Source organism: Triturus cristatus, chromosome 1_2 (assembly GCF_964204655.1).
Source record: "Triturus cristatus chromosome 1_2, aTriCri1.1, whole genome shotgun sequence".
In the NCBI taxonomy this organism is placed as follows: domain Eukaryota; kingdom Metazoa; phylum Chordata; class Amphibia; order Caudata; family Salamandridae; genus Triturus; species Triturus cristatus.
The window spans coordinates 429,809,054-429,830,211 of record NC_140580.1 but is presented as its reverse complement, the minus strand read 5'-3'; the positions used below and the strand labels follow the sequence as shown (position 1 = coordinate 429,830,211).

Genomic DNA, 21,158 nt, shown 5'->3' with positions numbered 1-21,158 from the left:
TGTCAGGACACCAAGTTGGCAGAAATCTGTAAAAGATGAACAGCTTCTCCAAAATGATGCAATGTAAGGGGTGCAGACTGCACATGCTGCAGCTGGAACAGTGTGGCTCGAGGGATGCATTTACAAAGCAGTCTGAAAGCATGAATCGGGAATCTGACAAGCGAAAATGGCAAGACACGCCAAAGCAAGCAATAAGCGTCATAGCACACACAAAAATGTCCCAAGTACATTTGCCTGAGGGATCCATATATGAATTCCGATCAGCCAAGTTGATTTTGATATTTAGCTATGCTTTAAAGGGTTTGAGTCATGGTGCTATGCAGTACGTTTTTTATTTGAGGCCATATTGCAGTTTATTAGGTTGACTAATTTAATCTGGCCGTATGATTAGTGCAGTTTTTACTATTACAAATTTCATTTGGCAACACGTACAATCGTAACCTGCCGCACGGGATGTTTAGATTTAAAGTCAGACTCGCAATGGTCAGTAAAGGTTCCAATTGTAGAGGGCGGGGGGACTTTCGTGCAACCTTCATTGCAATGTGAACTTCAAACTGCGACAACGCCCCCAGATTACTGGTATCTCCACTCTGACGAAAGCGGCCTCCTATCCCGAGAGGGTCACTTTAGGGGCCGTGAAGGCACGCGGTGGATACGCACACGCTTGTTTGGGCCTGTTCGGGCACTGCACGCTGCCTAAACATCCTTACAACTAAAGTAAAGGAAGTGTCCATGTAGGTGTGGCAGGGGGATAATTTCCTGCAGCAGGCCGCTTCAATTCCAGTTAGCTGCTCGATAGCATGCTTTGCTCCAAATATAGCCACCCCATTTCGCGGAGTATAGTAGGGCTGTTCCATCTTCATACATTACGTTTAGGATAACATGGATAGGATAATGAGTGAGGAGTAACAGGGAGGGGCGAGACTACAGGCCAACAGTCTGCTTCAGGATGATAGTAAGGACAATTGTTAAACAGTTTACTAAGATGATTATTTCTAAACACATGTTGAATTGCAGATACTTTCGTGAACATTCATGAATTAACACTGCCCTGAGTATTTAAGTAATTGTATTTATAACCACAATAATCTAATTAATCCTCGGAATTTGGGTAACAGTTGTACAATATGTAAGCCTACTTAGTCGTTCCTTGCACTTGCTCCCCAACTGTCCCAAAAAAACAAATCTCAACACTTTCCCCTCTGCTCCCCAACAGTCCCAACCCAAAGGCAGAACTGAAAGCTGTAACCGACAGTGTTCCTTTCCTCCTGGTGAGAACTACAACTAAAATCATATCAGCTTGCTTTGTTAATAGGTCGATATGAAAAGGAAGTAGCCCTTTGATGCACACTCCGCTTGTTGAATTAAAACCCAAGATGCTATTAAAAATTAAATTGAATCTGCATTTGAAACGTGGCTAGATAAAGCCTCGGGTACAGGTATGCTATTGGCTCTGCCTGAATCATGATATTCTTGGAGGGGTCGCTCAAAAAGCTGAGTGGCAGCTACTCTTATTAGCAAACTTCAAATTCACAGCTGACACAAACCCAGTTTTGACTTTAATACATGGCCTTGAAAATTAGCTAGCCAGCTACTAAAACAGCGAAAGCCCTAATTTATCACACTTTAAAGAAAACTGTACAGTAGAAGGGGTAAATACGAGGTCTCCTTTTAAAGACTCAAATTTTTTAAGTCATTGTTATGGAAGTTTTTGAGCTTGGGTTTCAGTTAATGGAAGGATAGCATAGCAGCAAACCACTGAACCTCAGGAGACATCTGACCTTTATGCAAAGGTCACTTTAGCCAAAGTACGATAAGGAGCATATCCCAGGCTGTATTTTTACCAGAGGCATTGCTACTGGCCCAGTTAGCAGTTGTTGGATGAACCGGTTTAACCATAGAATGCTTTTTTTTTAAGTTAACAAAGACATTGCGCTAGTAATCTATGAAAATTCACATTTCATTCACAAATTTGAAAGCAGTGTTCTGAAACATACCTGTTCTTATGAGAGAGATGCATAAGTGGTCTTAGTCCAGTGAGGTAAATAAGATGATGGAATGGTTATCTTGGTACCGTTAAATTTTATTAAGAAAGCTGCTGCTCTGAAAACCATCAAGGTCAAATGTGTAAATATTTACAATTAGTTATCAGGGGAACTAAATAAAGTTGTTTGCGAGGGAACAGAAATGAGTGGTTGAAAGAAGTTCTCCTGCAAGATATTCTTTCAAAGACACGAGAAGCTGGAAGAACTATAAAAATATTTTGAACCCGGTGTAAGAACGCTAACATAGCACACTGATTACACTGCCCATTGATATAACCAGCAGACCCGCAAGCAAGTGGTTTAAATTACTAGTCACTGCACTGATGAAAAACTGGTGCAATATGAGAAAAGACCAGTTTGAGATTAAACTTTACGAGATAAGATCTACTACCCTAGGGGAAATTAGGGGTAGCTATAAGGAGGAAAAAAAACACAAGCAGACTAACTTTTTTTGCTTTTCATGATGTAATCAGAAGTAAAACAGTTTTTAATTAACTGTAGCAAACCGACCAGGTCAGGGAGATATTAGCTTACTAAAGGTTAAAAAGCGCCAGCCCCTCTTATAATGAAAATAGTCAGTATATCTTTAATGCTTTAAATCTATTGATTTTTCTGGCATCATCAAATGCACAAAGCAGACTCCACTCGTGTTCTATAGCGCACAGCAAAGAAACAATAAACAAGCCCTCCTGCTGAAAATCAGTGTACACTGAAAAGGAATAATGAAAAAAAAAATAGAAAAAAAACAGAAGGAATCATCCCTCCCCAACTCCCTTCCCCCTTGGATGCAGCTCCATAAGAAAACACACAATAAGTTTGGGCATAGAACAAGAAGAGTGTTTCATTGGGGATAGCGTGGAGATGAATGATAGCCCCAATGCTATCAATGGTGCGGTGCCCCCGTCAGTGGTAGTATATGTAGGTACCTGGGGCAGTTGAGTTCTTGAAACTCCTGGGACAGAAACTGAATACATGGCTGCCATGTCTTGTGGAAGATCTCGGTGCTCTATGGCTGTTGTAATTTTCTCCAACACGAAAAAGCCTCAAAGACGTTGAAGCCACTCTCCATAATCTGGCACTCAATATCGAATGTTTGGCTGCACACAGGGCCAGGCCTCAACAAATGTACTTGCCATTCGCTATGACGAGTCAGATTTTGATCAAGGTAAGCTATAGATTAGGGCCTAGCTGAAAAACAGTTCTGTTGACTCAAAGTGAAGGAGCATTACAGATGCCTTTAAATCTTGGTTTTATCTTATCACATTTATTCAGTGTTGGGAGACTGAGGTCAAAAGTCAGTTACCACCTACAATTACTTTGCTTTCTCTGACTGCAAAGTTCAAGGATTTTGAAAAGTGTACTGTCTGAACAACGTGCTGTACAAAAATTTAATAATTAAAGGCTGTAGGGCGCCATGTTTTATTCCAACATTTAAATAGCTAAAAAGTAAACTGTACAGACATTTCAAAACAAATTTTAGTAGTTATGAAAGCCCTTTTTTTGCAATTGTGTGACCCAAAAAATATTTAAATAGGATGAAAACAAATAAGAACATTTTACTTGGTGATGTGCAAATGATAAATAGGTTTGCCGAAACCCAATTCCCACAGATGGTTTATACACTGTATAGTTTTATAAGTTAAACTGCACGTTACTGGGAATGTGCGGTCTGTAAGTGGCAGTGCATTACCACCTCGTGCTTTAGTAACATTAATAGTGAGTTTTTGAAGCTGAACTGCGAAACATTCCTACCCTGATGGCAATGCTATTAGTGAATTAAGTCACGTGTATGTGGGATACATTCTTATTATGCATGGAGCAATCGTTTAGTTTATTAAATCAAACCAAATACTATTCTTTTGTCCCATATTGCAATGTGCTCTCATATGGGATCATGAAGAAAAAGTGGCTCTGCAAAATAAAATATTTGCCTAGGATGACCTTACGAGACCACCTATGGGCCAAGTACATTACAGGTAGGTTGAGTGGATTATTCAAGTTACTAAACCTGCAGGTCTAGTAACTTGTGATGTTGATTTCTGAGGGCCATTGTCAATCACAGGGAACCACAAAAGGTAGGTCAATGGACTGGGTAGAACCAGCAAGATTGCGGCCAGAATTTGCGGCAGGTCATCATGAAACATAGCATTATGTTGCAAATAACTTCCTCCCAGTATGCAGCTACTTTCAAGCAATCCCACGATGTGTGGGAATGTATCCACAACCCCCCCCCCCCCCCACAATTCCTCCAACATGTGGAGGGTGTGGCCGAGTGTCATTTATATATGTCTTGCAGCGTATAGTACCAACTGTTAGTCACATGCAGAAGGGAACCCTTTCCTGAGCTGCCAGTAGCAGAGACCGGTGCTCAAGTGTGCATGTTCCTCTTGAGACGTAGAAGTCAATATATATGTTACAGAATGTGTTAGTCATCACTTTTCGTTATAAACCACTTTTTATAGGTGTAAGGGCTCTACTGGCTGGGCTGTTGGACCCAGGGTAGTAATTGTCAATAGTTTAGTCACCACTGGGAGGTCATAATCCGTATTCAACCGCTCAAAGGGTGAAATACCCTCAGTCGTAAAGAGGTCTCCAACCCTCTTACAGCTGGCCTGTTGCCAGTCCTAGTATGAAACACCTGTTGCTGTAAGCGTACAGTCTGGATTGGTCCATATCAGGGTCAAGGGTGATGGCATAGGAAATAGGCACAGTGATGTAGAGATTGTCCCATACTTCTAGCATTGCCTTCATGACTGAGGAGGTATAGATACTGGGAGGTACTCTTTCGCAAGCCAGGGGACTTTCCATATGTGTACATATGCTACCGCCTGGTTCATAAAGCACCAGTGTTTTTCAGGAGGTGGGGTGATGCCATTTCATCATATAGTGGAGCTGCGCCACTGTGTAGTACTTCAGTAGTACGGAAGGTAGGGAACTCCCAGACCCCATTCCTCTATAGCCTGGTAAGTCATACCTTTCGCCATGCAGGGTTTCTTGCCCTCCCAGATGAAGTGGTCTGCACCTCTGCATTTGCTCTAGTATACCTTCTGGTGGGGATATCGGGATTGTTTGCATAATGCATAGTATTCTATGAAGGATGGTCATCTTAACTGCCTCGATTCGGCCGAGCCAGGTCAGTCCCCTATTTCTCCAGCTGTGATTTGCAGCACTGGTGGCCAAGAGTGAGGCTGTGTAATTAAGAGCGACAGTCTTCAACGGTAGAGCACATTTTAATTCCCAAATATGGAATGTAGTGATGTGCCTTCTGTGCAAGGTAATCAATAAGGTCCTGCAGTGCATTAATTGGCAAAAATTAAGGATTTAGAGGCGTTTACTTTAAACTCAGAGGCTTTGCTACACTCATCTAGTGCAAAGATTAGAGCAGGGATTGAGGACTGGGGATCCGTTAGCATCAACATGAAGTCATTGGCTACATAACAATTTTATGTTGGCGACTACAAACTGCACCCCTTTTATATTTCGATGGAGCCATATCCTCTTAGACAACAGCTCCATATACAGTGTGAAGAGGAGGGGAGATGGGGCAGACCTGCCTCGTACTCCCATCACACAGCGAAGGACCTCGAAAGAAAGCCATTGACCTAATTTCTCGCTTTGGGGGGCACGTAGCTGCTAAATAGCCACTTACGGAAACAGGGACCAGACCCACTTTGTGTCGCTGCTAGCCAATGGACTCAGTCAAATTCTTTCAGCATCGACGGAGAGTAGGAACGTAGGGCAGCCTACTCACTTCATTTTATCCAGGAGGCGTAGGAGTCGCTTAATGTTGTCACTGGACCCACTTTAAGGAATGTAACCCGTTTGGCCTGGGTCTATCAGCCACTGCATGTACAGAACCAGCCTCTGGGCTAATATCCCTGTAAAGCCTATTGGGAGAAAAGTCAGACTGCCTCCCCAACTCGTACCGTCCCTCCCGTCATCCATCTTCTTAGCAGCTACTTTTGCAAGAGTGTCCTTCAAGTTGGCATCTTTCTTGTTCCGGTCTGACGCCATGCACCATATGCCTCGGGACCTCCAGCATGTCCCTACTGGTCTGGGGGAGGAATCACCTGGCTCAGTCTCACCTCACTTCTATCAGCTGAAAATCAAAAGGCCTCAATAGGTGTCAGCACACCAGTTCCTCAAGGCAGTCCTCTGCCCTATTCTCCCAGACCGGGGGGGGGGGGGGGGGGGGCTCCCAGAAGTACTCCCAGTGGTGTCAGGTTGGGAAGCCACATGCTTTATGGGCCATCCAGGCCGCACCCCTGCAGTCTAATTTCACAAGGGGCTGAAGACCAATCCTCGTGGGTGTGCTCATATTGCAGCTGTGCCAGTCACTGACAGGCCACGCGGCCACCTTCCACCAAGCCATGTAGCCTCCGCTCCCCGGGCGAGTGCCACAATCACCAGGGTACGCGGAGCCCGCTGCACGACCCTCCCTACTGCAGGAACTTGCAGTGCAGGCCCTGTGGCAGCAGTGCCGCTCCTCTTCATAGCTGGGGGATGAGTTTGCAGTAATCGGGCCACCCACCCTGGAGCGCCATGCACTCCCTCAGCTCCACGTCTCCGCGCTGCAGGCCCTAGCTCCTCTTCAGAGACAGACCTCGAAATCGCTCGCTCAACATCTGCATCCCAATGGTAGCTATGAAGACCCAGGTAGGAGGACATAAGGGGAACTTTTCTTGGGCACAGAGCAGGGATAAGAGGCTCCTACTCTGTTGCCATCTTGGACACACCCCACCCAGCATATGTTTAACATTTTGGTGCATCTCCAATGTTATGAAGGAAATAGAGTAGCTCTTCTTTTAAGAAAGTAGTCAGAATCTTATTTCGGTTTTAGTTTAAATCATAAAAGATAACACAATAAAATGAAATTAAAAACACATGAAATTAAACACACATGAAATTAAAAACACATGAAATTAAAAACACATGCAATTAAAAACACATGAAATTAAAAACACATGAAATTAAAAACACATGAAATTAAAAACACATGAAATTAAAAACACATGAAATTAAAAACACATGAAATTAAAAACATTAAGAAGCCAAAGTCAAATATTTAAAAAAGTTAATGAAAACAAGTTAAAATAATCTACAGTTATTGCATACGAAATACACATAATTATAAATATTTTTTGGTAGAAACATTTAGGAAGGTGCCCTCTATCCAACTGCAAGCATTTATGACGAGCTATAAAAGGCTAAGGCAGGATTTCAACCTCAGAAGCATCAAGTCAGCCTTTGTTAACTATCCAAACAGCCATTCCCTATATTGCTGATGCAAGTGGCTCAGAGTTTGTGTTCAATTTGTCAGCTGACTAACACCTTTGAGCACCCACACTATTGAGCAGTGTTTAGGTGGGTATCAAGAGGCTCTGAGCCAATTCTGTCCAAGAGAAAGGCTCCGATTGTGAATGGAAAGAGCAAATGCAATAAATATTTGATATAAAGTACTAAAGTGGATCTTTCTCGCTGTTTCCAAAGTTAGGCAGCATTCTTGCCCAGTCCCTGTATCAACTCCGCAGAACATGAATTTCAAGAGGTCTATGAAAAGCCATAACTATCTTTCTCGCGCTATACTCCGAGGCTGCTAAGCAGGTCTTGTCACCATTACTCCGAAGCAGATCAGTCTAGAACTGCCAAGGCCATTATTTTGACAAAACAATATTGGGAATTCCCCTTTTTGATGAATCATTTACAGTCAACATAGATAAACTGCAAGTCCTACAGAATAAAGCATCTAGTGCAATCACTGCTTGTCTCTAGTTCTCCACTGACCCCATGGAATCAATTTAAGGGTCTCACAATTTTTCATAAATCAGTCTCTATTAACAGTCCTGAATCTCTGACCAGGATTTGTACATTCTCTGCTAGTGAGTGGAGATTAGGGGTAAAACAAACAACTCCATTTCACTAAAAAGCATTAGAAAAAAAAGACAGTCAGCATTTGTTTTACGACTATTGCCATCAGACGAGGGAATACAATATTCGAGGCCCTTAGGGCTTCTCATCGAATCCATGCACTTTGAAACTTTCCAAAAATACCAGTTTTGAACTTTTAACTTTCATGCACTATAACACTAATTTACTTGGGCAGTGTCTACTTGTCCTTTCGACTACTGGTTTGCAAAACTATTAAGAAAGAATCATTTGGGCTACAGACAGAAGTAACGTTCATCAGAAACCAAATATAACAAGTCAAGAGATTAGATTAAAAGCAATAAATGCCACACAATCTGGGGTGGAGTAAATAGATTAGCCACCTAGAAACCAAAAAGATTTCTTCACATAGCAACCTTGCCTGTGTTGGACTAGAAATTATGTATTTCCATTGATTAAAGTGCACGTTTTGTTTTAAAAATCCTCTTTTTAAGGGGCCCAACAGCTTAACAGTCTAAACAGTGATCTTCAAACTGTGCATACGGTGAGGAAGAAGCAAAGCTCTGGCAAACAGCAGCACCTACTTTGCCCCTGTGGAAAGCAATCAAATGTCATGTTTTGAAGCACTGCTGTAAGTTAGTGATACGCTATATAGACACATAGTGTGCTCACGAACGACCTAAGCAAGGCACCAAGATTCATTCTTCAGTGCATTCAACTAAACATGAATTACACCTATTGTGGAAAAGCCAAACTGTAATTCGCCTACAAAGTGATAAGGCAAAAATTAGTAAGAATGCGTCAAATAAATATTGGAGAAACCTTAATATGTTGTTTAAAGCAGACACATTCGATGCCTCAAAAATATATAGTCAAAGTGGTTTCACGTCACGTCTCATTTTCATGCAGTCGAGGCTATTCAACCCACAAGACTTTGCATGCGCACATATTTGAGCCATTACCGATGTGAAAAGTTAAACACAGTATCAGTAAACAGACGTGCTTGCTCAAAGGTATGACAAGCTAAAAGGCATTAAATAACAAAATATTACTCTCACGGTATGGGTTTTATGCTATACAGTTTACATATAGCACGTCTGCCATTTACACGGCTTTTAGGCGCCGACAGATCTCGACTTTCCTACAGTCTAGTAAATACAGGCAGGTAGACGAACACCGCCCCTGCTTAGGCATTCAGGTCTTATTCCAGCTTCCTGTGCCACTTATTTATTAGACAACTACCATATATGGGTGTGTTTGGGGCGAGTGTTCTTTTCGTTAGTTCCTGCTTTATGGGTTATATGTGAAAGTATACGGGATAGTCAGATAAATCACTATAGTACATGCCAGAGAAGCCTAAAACAGCAAGGTAGCGTTGATTTTCAGCTTTCAACTGTCAGGTTTCAAGGCCGCGTTCTCAAGTGCGAGAGGCGGAAGCAAGAGAGATATGGCGGGCGAATGGGAGAAATGGGCCAAGTCATGAAGGTACCCGCGCACCCCAACCCATAACCAGAGAGAGGGGACAGGAAAACTTTACCGGGGGCACCTGGCAAAGTGTTGGTCCAGGAGTCATAGAGGTGTGATCACGGTCTAATTCCACAGCGGCCTTGTAAGCAACACTAGCGGTCTGCCCGGAAGAGGCGCAGAGCTGGGCAGTGAGCTCGCCCTGGCGCCTCTTTTGTTAGGATGTTTGCAATGCCCACCTTATGTATCCGCTTGAGGGCCATGGGAGAGGCCGGCAGACGGTGCAGCGGCGGGACGCGCTGGATACGAGACCTGCTGTCGCCGGTACTGGAATGGAGGATCGGTGACTCACCGGCTCCTCCTCTTTCAGTTTCGGCAGATTCCCCTGACTCACTGACGCGGGGCGTTATCCGGAGCAGCCCGGCACTCTTGTCGTCTTTTGTTTCCGCTTTTACTTATAGGCTGCTTGACCTCGTACCGGTATGCATGCAGGGAAATGCAGTCCAGCCGTCAAATCCTGGCCCCGCCCCACTACTGCAGCCGTCGCTGCTCGCACCATGTCCCCCTTGCACAAGCTTCGGAGGGAATGGGTAACTTTAATAATATACTAGTAGTAAAAAATAACTTCATTAAAGATCCTCGACGGTAGGGGTTCTTCGGAGCCGAGGAAGTTGCAGATACAGAGAGAAAAGCATGGTTCGCTACATTAGAAGCAGCCCACACTTTTAAATCAGTCCGGTGTAATAATTAATACATGTGATAAGCGTATGTAGAAGCTACATCATTGGTGCCTCAAAGTGCAAACAACTAAAAATTACACAACTCAAGTGTTTTTGTTGTAGAATTCGACTGCTCAACTACGAACGTGCCATGCTCAAAATGGCTGAAACGTGCACGCATTTTAAAGCAGTATTTACCAATTACCTTTCCTGTCTATGATTACTACCTTCCTTAAGCGGAAGGACGATGTCTCCACTAACTTGTGACGTTCTCTTGATTCGGAGATTGTCCTTTTACTGAAGGGCAGGTTGGTGTGACACGCCAACCACAACATGGTCATTAACGTGGGAAAGAGACGTTTAGTGCTATTTAATTTCGGTGGTATATACTTTTTTCCTTTCATGTAAAGGACATATCTATTTGCTCTATTTATAAGCCCTTCGTTTATGACTGTTTATTCAACGAGGAGTCCGCTGTCTTGCGCACTCAATTGACGTGCATTGGGCCTTTTTTTGCAGTCACTCTGCATTCTGTGCCCCTTGGTCTGTCTCGCCTCTTACTGAAGGCGGGGAGATATGCCTGAACGAGTGCCTTGTGGAGGCCACCTCTCCAGGGAGCAAAGCACGGAGGTGACAAAGGAAGGCTGGGGATTTACTTAGTTTATGTAGCTAGACACTGCATCCTCGATATATGTATATTTTTTTTCCAGAGTAATTTGGCGAGTGTCTAGTTAAGCATTGCATACCTCCACGAGGGTCCTCTTCTGCTGGGTTCAAGCAAATAATCCCCCACCCGCATTGAATATGGGAATTAGGGTTGGTATACCATGGAGTATTTATAATTGGAGCAGATGGTACTTACAAAGAGGTCCAGAGAAGGGGACAATTAAGGCAGGTGACAGTTAAACCCAAGGTACTATTGTCAGTTTACGGCACTAGCCAATGACCCTGTGGCTCGAAAGGAATTAAAACATGGTAAATGTGCAGGGCACAAGTCCTAAAAGAAGAAGGGGGGGGGGGGACTAACCAAGTTAGGCAGTATACAAGTGACATCATGGTGCGATACATCGCACATGGCATCACAGGAAGTGGCATCACAACCCATGACCCCACAAGAAGTGACATCAAATTTAAAGAGGTCACATGTTTAGCAGGTCTGTCATTAGTACATTTGAGCGCATTACAATATTCAAAAGTGAGATTTTGCTTCCACAAAGAAATTGGCTACAGGGAGAACCGTGTCAGTAAAACTGTTCTGCTTAATTGGTTGCAAAGTCTGTATTTTAAAATATGTTATGGGACCAAGGAGTCTGCTGCAGAGATCTTTGTGTGTCGGCTAAATCTCGGGGAATAATAATAATGGTAAGATAACTGGAGGTTAACGTATTTGCTGGAGAGATCTGTGTTTTGTCTAGTCCCAGTTTGAATCAAAGTAGCGTAGAGGTTTAATGTGTCTCCTGCAAATCACATTATGTAACAAGCAGATGACAGTCTGGAAAACAACCAACATTGCATAGAGAAGATACAAATATTGATATAGTACTCTAACGAAACACTGTATAGAGAAGATGTAAACATTGATTTAGAAATCTAAAATGGAACATAATCTTTGAGATATGCAGGAGGTACTACTTTTCGAATTGACTTTTTTATTACCATGTGATTACCTGTCACTTCACCATTTGTCCTTTCACCAAACAATTCAACCGGTTTTCACTAAGAACACTCTATTCATGTTGCAAATTGTACAGTCTGCATTTTCCATGGCATTTCTAAACACTTCAATAACACGCATAGCTCCAGAATATTTAGACTCAGTACACTTGTTTATAGAGCATTTGATTGTCACAAAGTCACGAAGTCACCTACTCAAACACGAGTCTCTTTTGTACCTTTTTGATATTAAACGACTTCTTGTGTGCTAGTCTGCATTCAATTTCTTTGTTCCTCAAGGCCAGAAGTAGTTTCACCAATACCTTTGTCCACCAACCACTCTGGGCACAACATGGTGTCCGGTCTTCTGCCCCTGAATAAATCAAAAGGCATACGTCCTGTAGCACTGTGAAGAGTTCCGCGATATACCTCTACACTTTTAAATAATTATTCTTTCCAGTTGCCTTCAATCTGTCTATTTGTATTGCTTCTTTTATCACCCCGTTGAACCTTTCTATCATGTCATTTGCCTCGGTGATACAAAGCATATTTTGTGTGCGTTATCCCTCTCCTTAGCAGATACACCTCAATTTCCCTAGAAAGCAATTGTACACCATTATCAGTCAATAATGATTTCGGAAGTCCCTCTCTACAAAACCCATTATTCAGAAATTTCACAACAGTCCTAGTTTCTATTCTGTCTGTAATTTTAATTTCAGGCCACCTACAGTACATATTCATGTGTACAATAATATATTGTGCCACTGTGCCCAAATGGATGTGCCCTATTCTGTGTAGCGAGATATCTTCCTAAGGTTTCTCAGGAAACCTCCTCAAAACCATTGCCTGCTCTCCAAGTTTACATGTTTTGTCACTATTTCTACAATCTGTACACTCAAAAACTGCCATTTTGGTTAGTATGCCCAATCCCAGGCCACCAAAAACAAGCTCATAATCGCTACTTGGTCTTATAAATTTCGAAATGACATTCATAAAAAACGGACCTTGGACAAGTAGGAGATATTGATCTGCTTCTTGTAAAAAAAAGATCTCCGGCCCACATAAGTTCTCCTTTGACATTTCAATGCTTCCTGCAGCCATCAGTGCATCAATTTCTTGAGCCCCATCCTTTGTTGATGCACTGTATCATTTCTTGTTATAATAATTTATTTTTTGATTCCTCTTCACTTATCACACCCCTGTCCCTTCACAAAGCTTGCACTCATCCAAACCATCACCAAAGTCAACATCTTGTTCACTGCAATTGACATCAACCAGTCTCACCAAATGATTAGCCATCTTATTAGCGGCGCTGGTAATATATTCAATGTTAAAAAAAGTGCCTGTAATGCAGCCACCCAATTGCAATTTTTAAAACAAATTCAGTCAATCCCCTTCTTTAAAAATAAGTCCTTCAGGGGTTAGTGATCATTATGGATTTCAAATGAAGCACCCCACCAAAATTTTCTTAACTTCACAACAGACCAAGAGTCTTTTTTTTAATTACTGAATGCTTCAGTTACGGACCTCTTAACGTATAATGTTTTTCTCCAAATGACCTTCTCTTTGCTTTAAAACAGCACCTAAACCTTTAAGGCTGGCATGAGTGACCAAATTAGATATTTCCCTGGATCAAAACTCTGAAGATTTTGAGCCTTGTTTAAACACTTTTTCACTTCCTTGAACTCCTTATCAGACTCTTCCGACCACAGATTTGACTGTTTTTCAAAAGTCTCCTCATATTTATGGAATAATCAGCAAATATTTCATATTTCAATAACCTTATTATAATATTCAGCCATCTTAAAAAACTCATCAACTCTCCCCTGCTTGACAGGGATGGCAACTTGCAAATCAACTTCACTAGATCTTCCTTTGGTTTTAGTACTTCACTGTTACGGCTGCTGCCATGAGGTCCAGCGAACACTTGGAAGCAAGGAGGACGGCAGAGTACTCAGAAGTGAGGAAGGGACAGTTTAGACTTTCGCATTCCCATGCATCGGGAGAAACTTGGAAATCCGGGTTGGACGTGTTCAGGTGTTCTCGAGCTCGAGTGCGGCATTACAAGCTGTACTTGGGAAGACTGCAGAGCCTTTAATTCTGGTCCTCAATTTAAAATATACTTGCCTGTGCACTCACCTGTTATCTTTGATGTCCGTTATCCTGTATTATCCCGTTTGGCTGGATTTTTGTGGTCTTCAGCTGCACTTGAGTTAGTCTCCCTTGGGGATGCCATCTTCAGGAAACACTGTAACCCGGTGCACCCCCTGCGTCCGCGACCCAGTGGAATCAACGGAGATGAAAGGAGTGATAAAGTTTTACCAAGAGCTGACTGTTCCTCTATGTTGCTAAGGTGCATGCATGTAAATATGTTTGCATGAACTCTCACCGTCCAGTACCAAAAATCCATTTGTAAGGGTGTTTTTCAGAATTTACAAGAGATAGGCTATTATTGTTGCTTCAGTATTGTGTTCAGTAACTGGGTGTCTGGACTGTCAGATAGAAACACCACTGACCTTGGAGGCAGTCCAGCGGGGATGATGATGAGAAGCGATGTCTACTATTCCCTTCTGCGTACCCCAGTGCTTAATTTGTAAAATATGAAGTGCAGGTGCTGAAATGTTTGTCGGAGGCCACACCCCTTTCCCCCGGCTCCACCCACTTCCTTCACTAGCTCCACCCACTTCATCTATTGGCTCCACCCACACCCTCAACTGGCACGCAAGCCATAAACCGTGAAAATGTCACATATGTCCTCACGCCAGAATGCATGGAAATGTTATACATAAGCACCCATGCCATAAACCATGAAAATGTCACACATAAGCAAGCACCCACGCCATAAACTGTGGAAATGTCACACTTAAACCCTCAGGCCAGAAAGCAAGGAAATGTCACACCTAAGTGTCCAGGCTAGAAAGCATGCCATAATCCGTCACACATAAGCATCCAGGACAGGGCTAGGCCAAAAACCGTGGAAATGTCACACATAAACATCCATGATCCAGGCCACACACCATCGAAATGTAACATATAGGCATCCAGCCGGGGTGTGTTGTTAACTTCCAGCCACAGTAAACCAGTGCTTAATTTGTAAAAACATAAGTGTCAGGACCCTTTTTGGGAGGCCATTGCAGCTTGCACCACGCATTTTCCCTCCCTGGCAGTACTGCTAAAAGCAATACCAACACAACTAGTACACATCACTCACCTAGAAGTGTGACAATTCTGACTATTTCAAGTCACTTAAAGCTATAAAAATGGTGTGAGCAGTAGATATTATTCATATATAATGTATAATAAATTATTAAACATCTGTTGCTGTGCTTAACTCAAAATTAGACAGACAGCGCCACTAGGTGCCAGACTTCCATAGGTACCGGAATACAGGTGTTGAGAATTAAGTACTGGCACCGAGCACCGGAAAACACCAGCTGAAATTAAGAGCTGGGTGCTGCCCTTACTGAACTGCTTAATTTGTGCCAGTTGTTGCAGGTGGGGGTAACAAGCCCTCGTTTTTGAAGACCTGGAATTATTGTTCAACAGCAGACTAACTTTGAGTCAGAGCAGGAGAGAGAGAGGTGAAACAGATTGAATGGCGGAAGAAAAGGGTAGGGAAACAGAGACACAGGGAGAAAGCCGGCTTGAAAAAGAACACACGAGAGAGAAAATCATGCAGAGTGAAGAAAGAGCCATGATGAGGTGGAATCAAGACCAGACAGCCTCCGTAGTTTGCAACACTGGCATTCAGAAGTTCTCCCAATGGTCTCGAAAGACAAACTTTGAGCCCCTGCATTTCTTTTTTTCACACATTAAGCCCTAACTGGCAACAATGCCTCATCCTCACACTTTCAGGTTCCCATCACCAGCTGAGCATGGGACCAGAATACAAGAGGGCTCAATAGGTCAAGGGCATCGTGCTCAATTTTTAAGGTCATTAATGAGACACTTTTCCTGACATATAAACGATATTTACAGCTCTTCTGAAGCGGGAAAGAAATCTGGGCCTCCCAGGTCAGTCAGTCGGGCAAAGAGGGCTCCTGGCTGAAAGCATTCTTAGTGGGCAACGCTTCAGTGTGTTTCTGGAATTGATCGAAGTTTGGCTGAAGCCTGTAGTTTCAGCCGACTATGGCTAGAACTGGCGATGGCTGCTGCCTTTTACCTTCTGCCTCCACACCGCCTGCCAGAGCACCACAGCCTACCGCCTGCCAGAGCCCTCCGTGCATAGCTGCCAAGGTTTTAGATTGCTATGTATGACTTTTCTATAATTTCAGAGCAATTATGAGTGGCATTTCCAAGACTATGAGTGAGTGACAGTTTCTCGTTAGCAAACTAAGGCAATGATGGCGACGGAAACATATAAACATCCGGTGCCGCTTGAGTGGGAGTGTTTGGTGCAAACGGACTTGTGCATTCGAGGACTGCGAGGCCCAGCAGCCCTCCACCTTCCTGCTGCCGCCTCTTCCTCCGGACCCGCCCCTGGTTAGCACTTTAATCCTCGCGGTCCCCGCGACGCGGGTGCCGCTCGAGTGGGAGTGTTTGGTGCAAACGGACTTGTGCATTCGAGGACTGCGAGGCCCAGCAGCCCTCCACCTTCCTGCTGCCGCCTCTTCCTCCGGACCCGCCCCTGGTTAGCACTTTAATCCTCGCGGTCCCCGCGACGCGGGTGCCGCTCGAGTGGGAGTGTTTGATGCAAACGGACTTGTGCATTCGAGGACTGCGAGGCCCAGCAGCCCTCCACCTTCCTGCTGCCGCCTCTTCCTCCGGACCCGCCCCTATTCCATCCTTATAATCCCGTTCACGCACTTCCGCAGCGCGGGCGAAGCCCGGGCCAAGGGCGGGCCCGTTTTAGCCCGTTCGAGCCCGGATGAGACCGGACCGGGCTACCCCTATTGAGTTTGTCGTATGATTCGTCCCTGTTGCTGCTTTCTGTAACTGTACTTTTCATTTTTTTTTGTTGTGAGAAGTTGGCCTGGTATATGATGCTCACTAGTTAAAGTGATCACCTTGTACCATGCCAAGCAACCCTTATGGTGTGGTTGTCAGTCAACCTTTTCGGACTAGCTGCCCTAGTGGTAGCGTAGGCTAAGCAGTCTTTGAGGCTAAACTCGTGATGCGTGTTAAGCCAGCTGTTTTACCAAATGCAACCCCCTTTTATACCAATGAAAGGACACCACACAGATATATATTCAAAATATATATGTATTTATTTCTCAAAGTAACCCCTAGTCTCTTTATGAGCACAGGAGCACAAATCGTCAAACAAGATTATCACAGAATACACAGAAGTTGCACTTTATATGGATAGGCCCTGGTGGCCACTTGAACCATATACTAAAATAGGGGTATAAGTACCACGAACAGAAAAGGAAAAAGGCCTAGGGCCTCTAGAATCGCTGGGCCTACAAGGAGCTAACTTCAGTTAGTGACCAGGAGGTCCACGGGTGGCGTGTGCAGAGCAAATAGTCACACGCGTGCTCCCATAGGTTTCAATGGGTGCGTAAAAAGTACAAAGTTACTGCAAAGAGGATCTTCCGGATGGACTAGGAACTGAAGATTTGGAACACAGGCACTAGAGATGTAATACTACACTTGGGCACAGGTGTGCCAGCTTTACCTCACCCACAGGAAGCGGGTGCATAGGCCTCGAAGTGCGTCGGGTTTCTTCTATCTGTTCCGTGGAGCCTGAAGACAAAGATGCTGCAGGCGGTCGGTCCGGGAGAGATGCAGTGGATCCAAGAGTGGATCGGAGATGTTGAAGACCTGTAAGCAGAGGGGACAGTGTTCACAGTCACTAGCCAGTGACCAGCGTGGCACCAGGTGGGTACCAGGCAATGTCGGGCGCAAACAGGAAGAAAGGTGTAGCTTGTCTCTGCAGCCACGTGGTCCCTGGAGGTCGACGACGTCCAGGAGTCGGTTCACGAGCTGTCCCACGCAGGCTCTCGCTGTCGGCGGTGTCGGCGACTTGATCGAAGCAAACAAGCCTTGGCAAAAGCAATTGTTGTAGGAGATGAAATAAGCTGATGGTTCTGACCAGCAAGGTCAGAAGGACTGCTCCTTTGGAGGGGAGCAAGGGCCAGTCTGGAGCAACCAGACCAGCGGTGTATTTCTTGAAGTTCGTCGCCAAGATGGCTACTAGCCAGCGGGCCAGCAACCGGTTAGGCGCGTCGAGTGGCAAAATGCAGAAGGGCCCCACGCAGATCGTGGAGATGCTGGAGGGCTCACCTTTGGTGCAGATGCTGCTCGGGTGTTGGGCTTCTCAGATCCCAAAGCACAACTTGGAGGGAGCCTCGGTTGTTGCGCTTGTCAGCTTGTCGTAGTCGTTCCAAGATGGCTGGCTCCACGTGTCTCGGTGCCTCCACGGGTCCCCTCTTTTCAGGGACTGTGGATCGGGCGGTGAGAGGTCTGGAGGTCCAGGTCTTGTCAGTCTCTGGGCTCGGGCTCCGGCGGGAGGCGGCGGCAAAGCAGACGTTGATTCGCTGGATGGTGCTTGCGTTAGCAAGGTGGTCACTCCCTGACCACAGGGGAGATTGGCTTCAGTCCTCTGTGCGGCAGAGCGTCGAAGTTCCCGTCTTCTTCTTAGTGTTAAGTTGATTCCAGGATGTCTGAAGTCTTAGGACACAGCTCCTACCTTTAAGCGGATTCTAGGGGCCGGACTACCTGCTAGGTCCCTCCCTATGGGTGGGACCAGGAAGGGGGGTGGTTACACCCCCAATCCTTTGTCCAGCTCGCCCCAGGCCCGGGACTGGTGTGCCCCAGGAATGGTTTGAACTGGCATATGCACCGAGGCTCCTTGTGAGCCACAGGCATGTCGGGTTTCTTTCAAGCCCTACCTGACCAATACACAAAATCCTGTCTGGGGTGGTGCACGCACCTCCCCTGGCAGGAAACCCTTTGTCCACACCTCCCAAGCTGGAAGGACTCCCAGCAGCAGGAGGGCAGACTTGTGTCTGTGGTGGCAGCATCCATTTTGTGGAGCTGAGGCTATGTCTGATTTTACCCGGGTTTCAGGTACTGTACATGTCGTGTCCCTCTAGAAGGGTGGAATGCTAACCCCGTCGCCAGAATTGGCGAGGGGTTAGTATTCCAATTCGTATGACACCTTACTCGACATGTTTTGATAAAGCCAAACCAAAGATAGCATTTAACCGCGAGGTTCATAATGCACTTAAGAGTATATGGTATGACGATATCTGGAAACAGTAGAAGGAAGTTGTTCCGACCACTGCAGACAGGCTCAGCTCATGCCAGAGCACCATCTCACATGGAACCAAGCACTCTGCCTTCAGGATTGTTAAGGCCTGCCATAGGAGTGACTTATAGGTTACCAGGTGTCCCATTTAAGGTTAGGTATAGGTATACTACACCTAAGTAAGAGGTGATTACACCAACTTACCCCAGCTGAGTGATCAGCCAGTTGTGTCAAATTGTTAGGCCAAGCCTGGGGTGGCATAATACATGCTTCAGCCCTTGGCAGGCCTTGGGTACACCAATGCCCTGGGTACCTAGTGTACACTGGTACAGGGGCTGACAGGGTGATCCACTTCCAATTGGTTATGCACCTAGGGTGCATAGTTTTAATTTAGTAGAGAGAACAGCAGGCTGGGGGTCTGATTGGCAGGCCCACAGCCTCAATATGTCAAAAACCATTGAAGCAAAAAGCAAAAATTTTGGGGTGACCATAGGATAGCAGACCCTACTCTCCTACACAACCCCCCCCCCAAACGCTGGGACATTAAACTAGCCTTGACCAGTCTCGTCTTCATGTCCTAAGTGGAAGTACCTGGAGAGACCATCTGCATTCCCATGGTCAGTACCTGGCCGGTGCTCCACTGTAAAGTCCATCCCCTGTAGGGAAATGGACCACTTAAGCAGTTTGGGGTTTTCACCCTTCATCTGATTTAGCCACAAGAGGGGCTTATGGTCGGTCTGAATCTTGAAGTGAGTGCCAAACAAGTATGGCCTCAGCTTCTTCAGGGCCCACACCACAGCAAAGGCCTCCCTCTCAATAGCTGACCAATTCTTCTCTCTGGGGGTCAACCTTCTGCTAATAAAAGCAATGGGTTGGTCTTGACCATCTACATTAAGTTGTGACAGCACAGCTCTCACACCCAACTCAGAAGCATCTGTTTGGACAATAAACTCTTTGGAGTAGTCAGGACTTTTCAGGATAGGTGCAGAGCACATGGCCTCCTTCAGGTCATCAAATGCCTTTTGACAGCTTACTGTCCACTGAACCTTTTTGGGCATCTTCTTGGATGTCAGATCATTAAGAGGAGTCACAATGGACCCATAGTTCTTAACAAACTTCCTGTAGTACCCAGTCAAGCCCAAGAAAGCTCGAACTTGAGTCTGGGTGGTTGGAGGGGACCAGTCCTTGATGGATTGTATCTTACTCTCCAGTGGTTGAACTTGGCCTCCACCTACAAGGTGGCCCAAATATACAACCTTACTCTGCCCTATCTGGCACTTAGTAGCCTTGATAGTGAGGCCTGCCCTTTGCAGAGCCTCAAGAGCCTTCTTCAGGTGGATCAGGTGATCCTCCCAGGTGGAGCTAAAGACAGCAATGTCATCCAGATATGCTGCGCAAAAGTCATCCAACCCAGTAAGGACTTGGTTCACCAGCCTTTGGAAGGTGGCAGGTGCATTCTTCAGACCAAAGGGCATCACCACAAACTGGTAGTGCCCACCTGGGGTTGAGAATGCTGTTTTGGCCTTAGACTCCTCAGCTAATCTGATTTGCCAATAGCCAGCTGTTAAGTCAAATGTGCTCAAAAACTTTGCAGAAGCTAGTTTGTCTATGAGCTCATCTGCCCTTGGAATAGGGTGTGCATCTGTCCTGGTGACAGCATTGAGTCCTCTGTAATCCACACAGAACCTCATCTCTCTCTTGCCATCTTTGGTGTGAGGTTTGGGGACCAGAACCACTGGGCTAGCCCAGGGGCTCTCTGAGGGTTCAATGACACCTAATTCCAGCATTTTATGTACCTCAGCCTTTATACAGTCCCTGACGTGGTCAGGTTGTCTGTAAAGCTTGTTCTTTACAGGCAGACTGTCACCAGTGTCCACCACATGGGTACACCAGTCAGTTTGACTAGGTATCAAGGAAAACATATGTGAAAATGATTGTAGAACCTGTCTACATTCAGTCTGCTGATGGGCAGTGAGGTTGCCTCCAAGGGTCACTCCTTCAACTGTGCCATCTTCAGGGTTCTGAGACAACAGGTCGGGGAGAGGGTCACTCTCTTCCTCCTGTCCCTCATCTGTAGCCATGAGCAAGCCCATGTCTGCCCTGTCAACATATGCTTTAAGCCTGTTAACATGGAGTACCCTGTGGGGACTCCTGGGAGTTCCTAGGTCGACCAGGTAGGTGACCTCTCCCTTCTTTTCC

General features: G+C 45.1%; 1 protein-coding gene across 1 annotated transcript in view; it reads right to left on the bottom strand.

Moving 5' to 3' along the window:
- Positions 1–9,967, bottom strand: part of UBE2D1 (ubiquitin conjugating enzyme E2 D1) — a 50,551-nt gene extending 40,584 nt beyond the window's left edge. Inside the window, exon 1 of the mRNA XM_085605783.1 lies at positions 9,635–9,967. Coding sequence (XP_085461909.1) covers positions 9,635–9,658 — 24 coding nt within the window. The 5' untranslated portion in view covers positions 9,659–9,967. The remainder of the gene's footprint in view (positions 1–9,634) is intronic.
- Between the last annotated feature and the right edge of the window lie 11,191 nt (positions 9,968–21,158).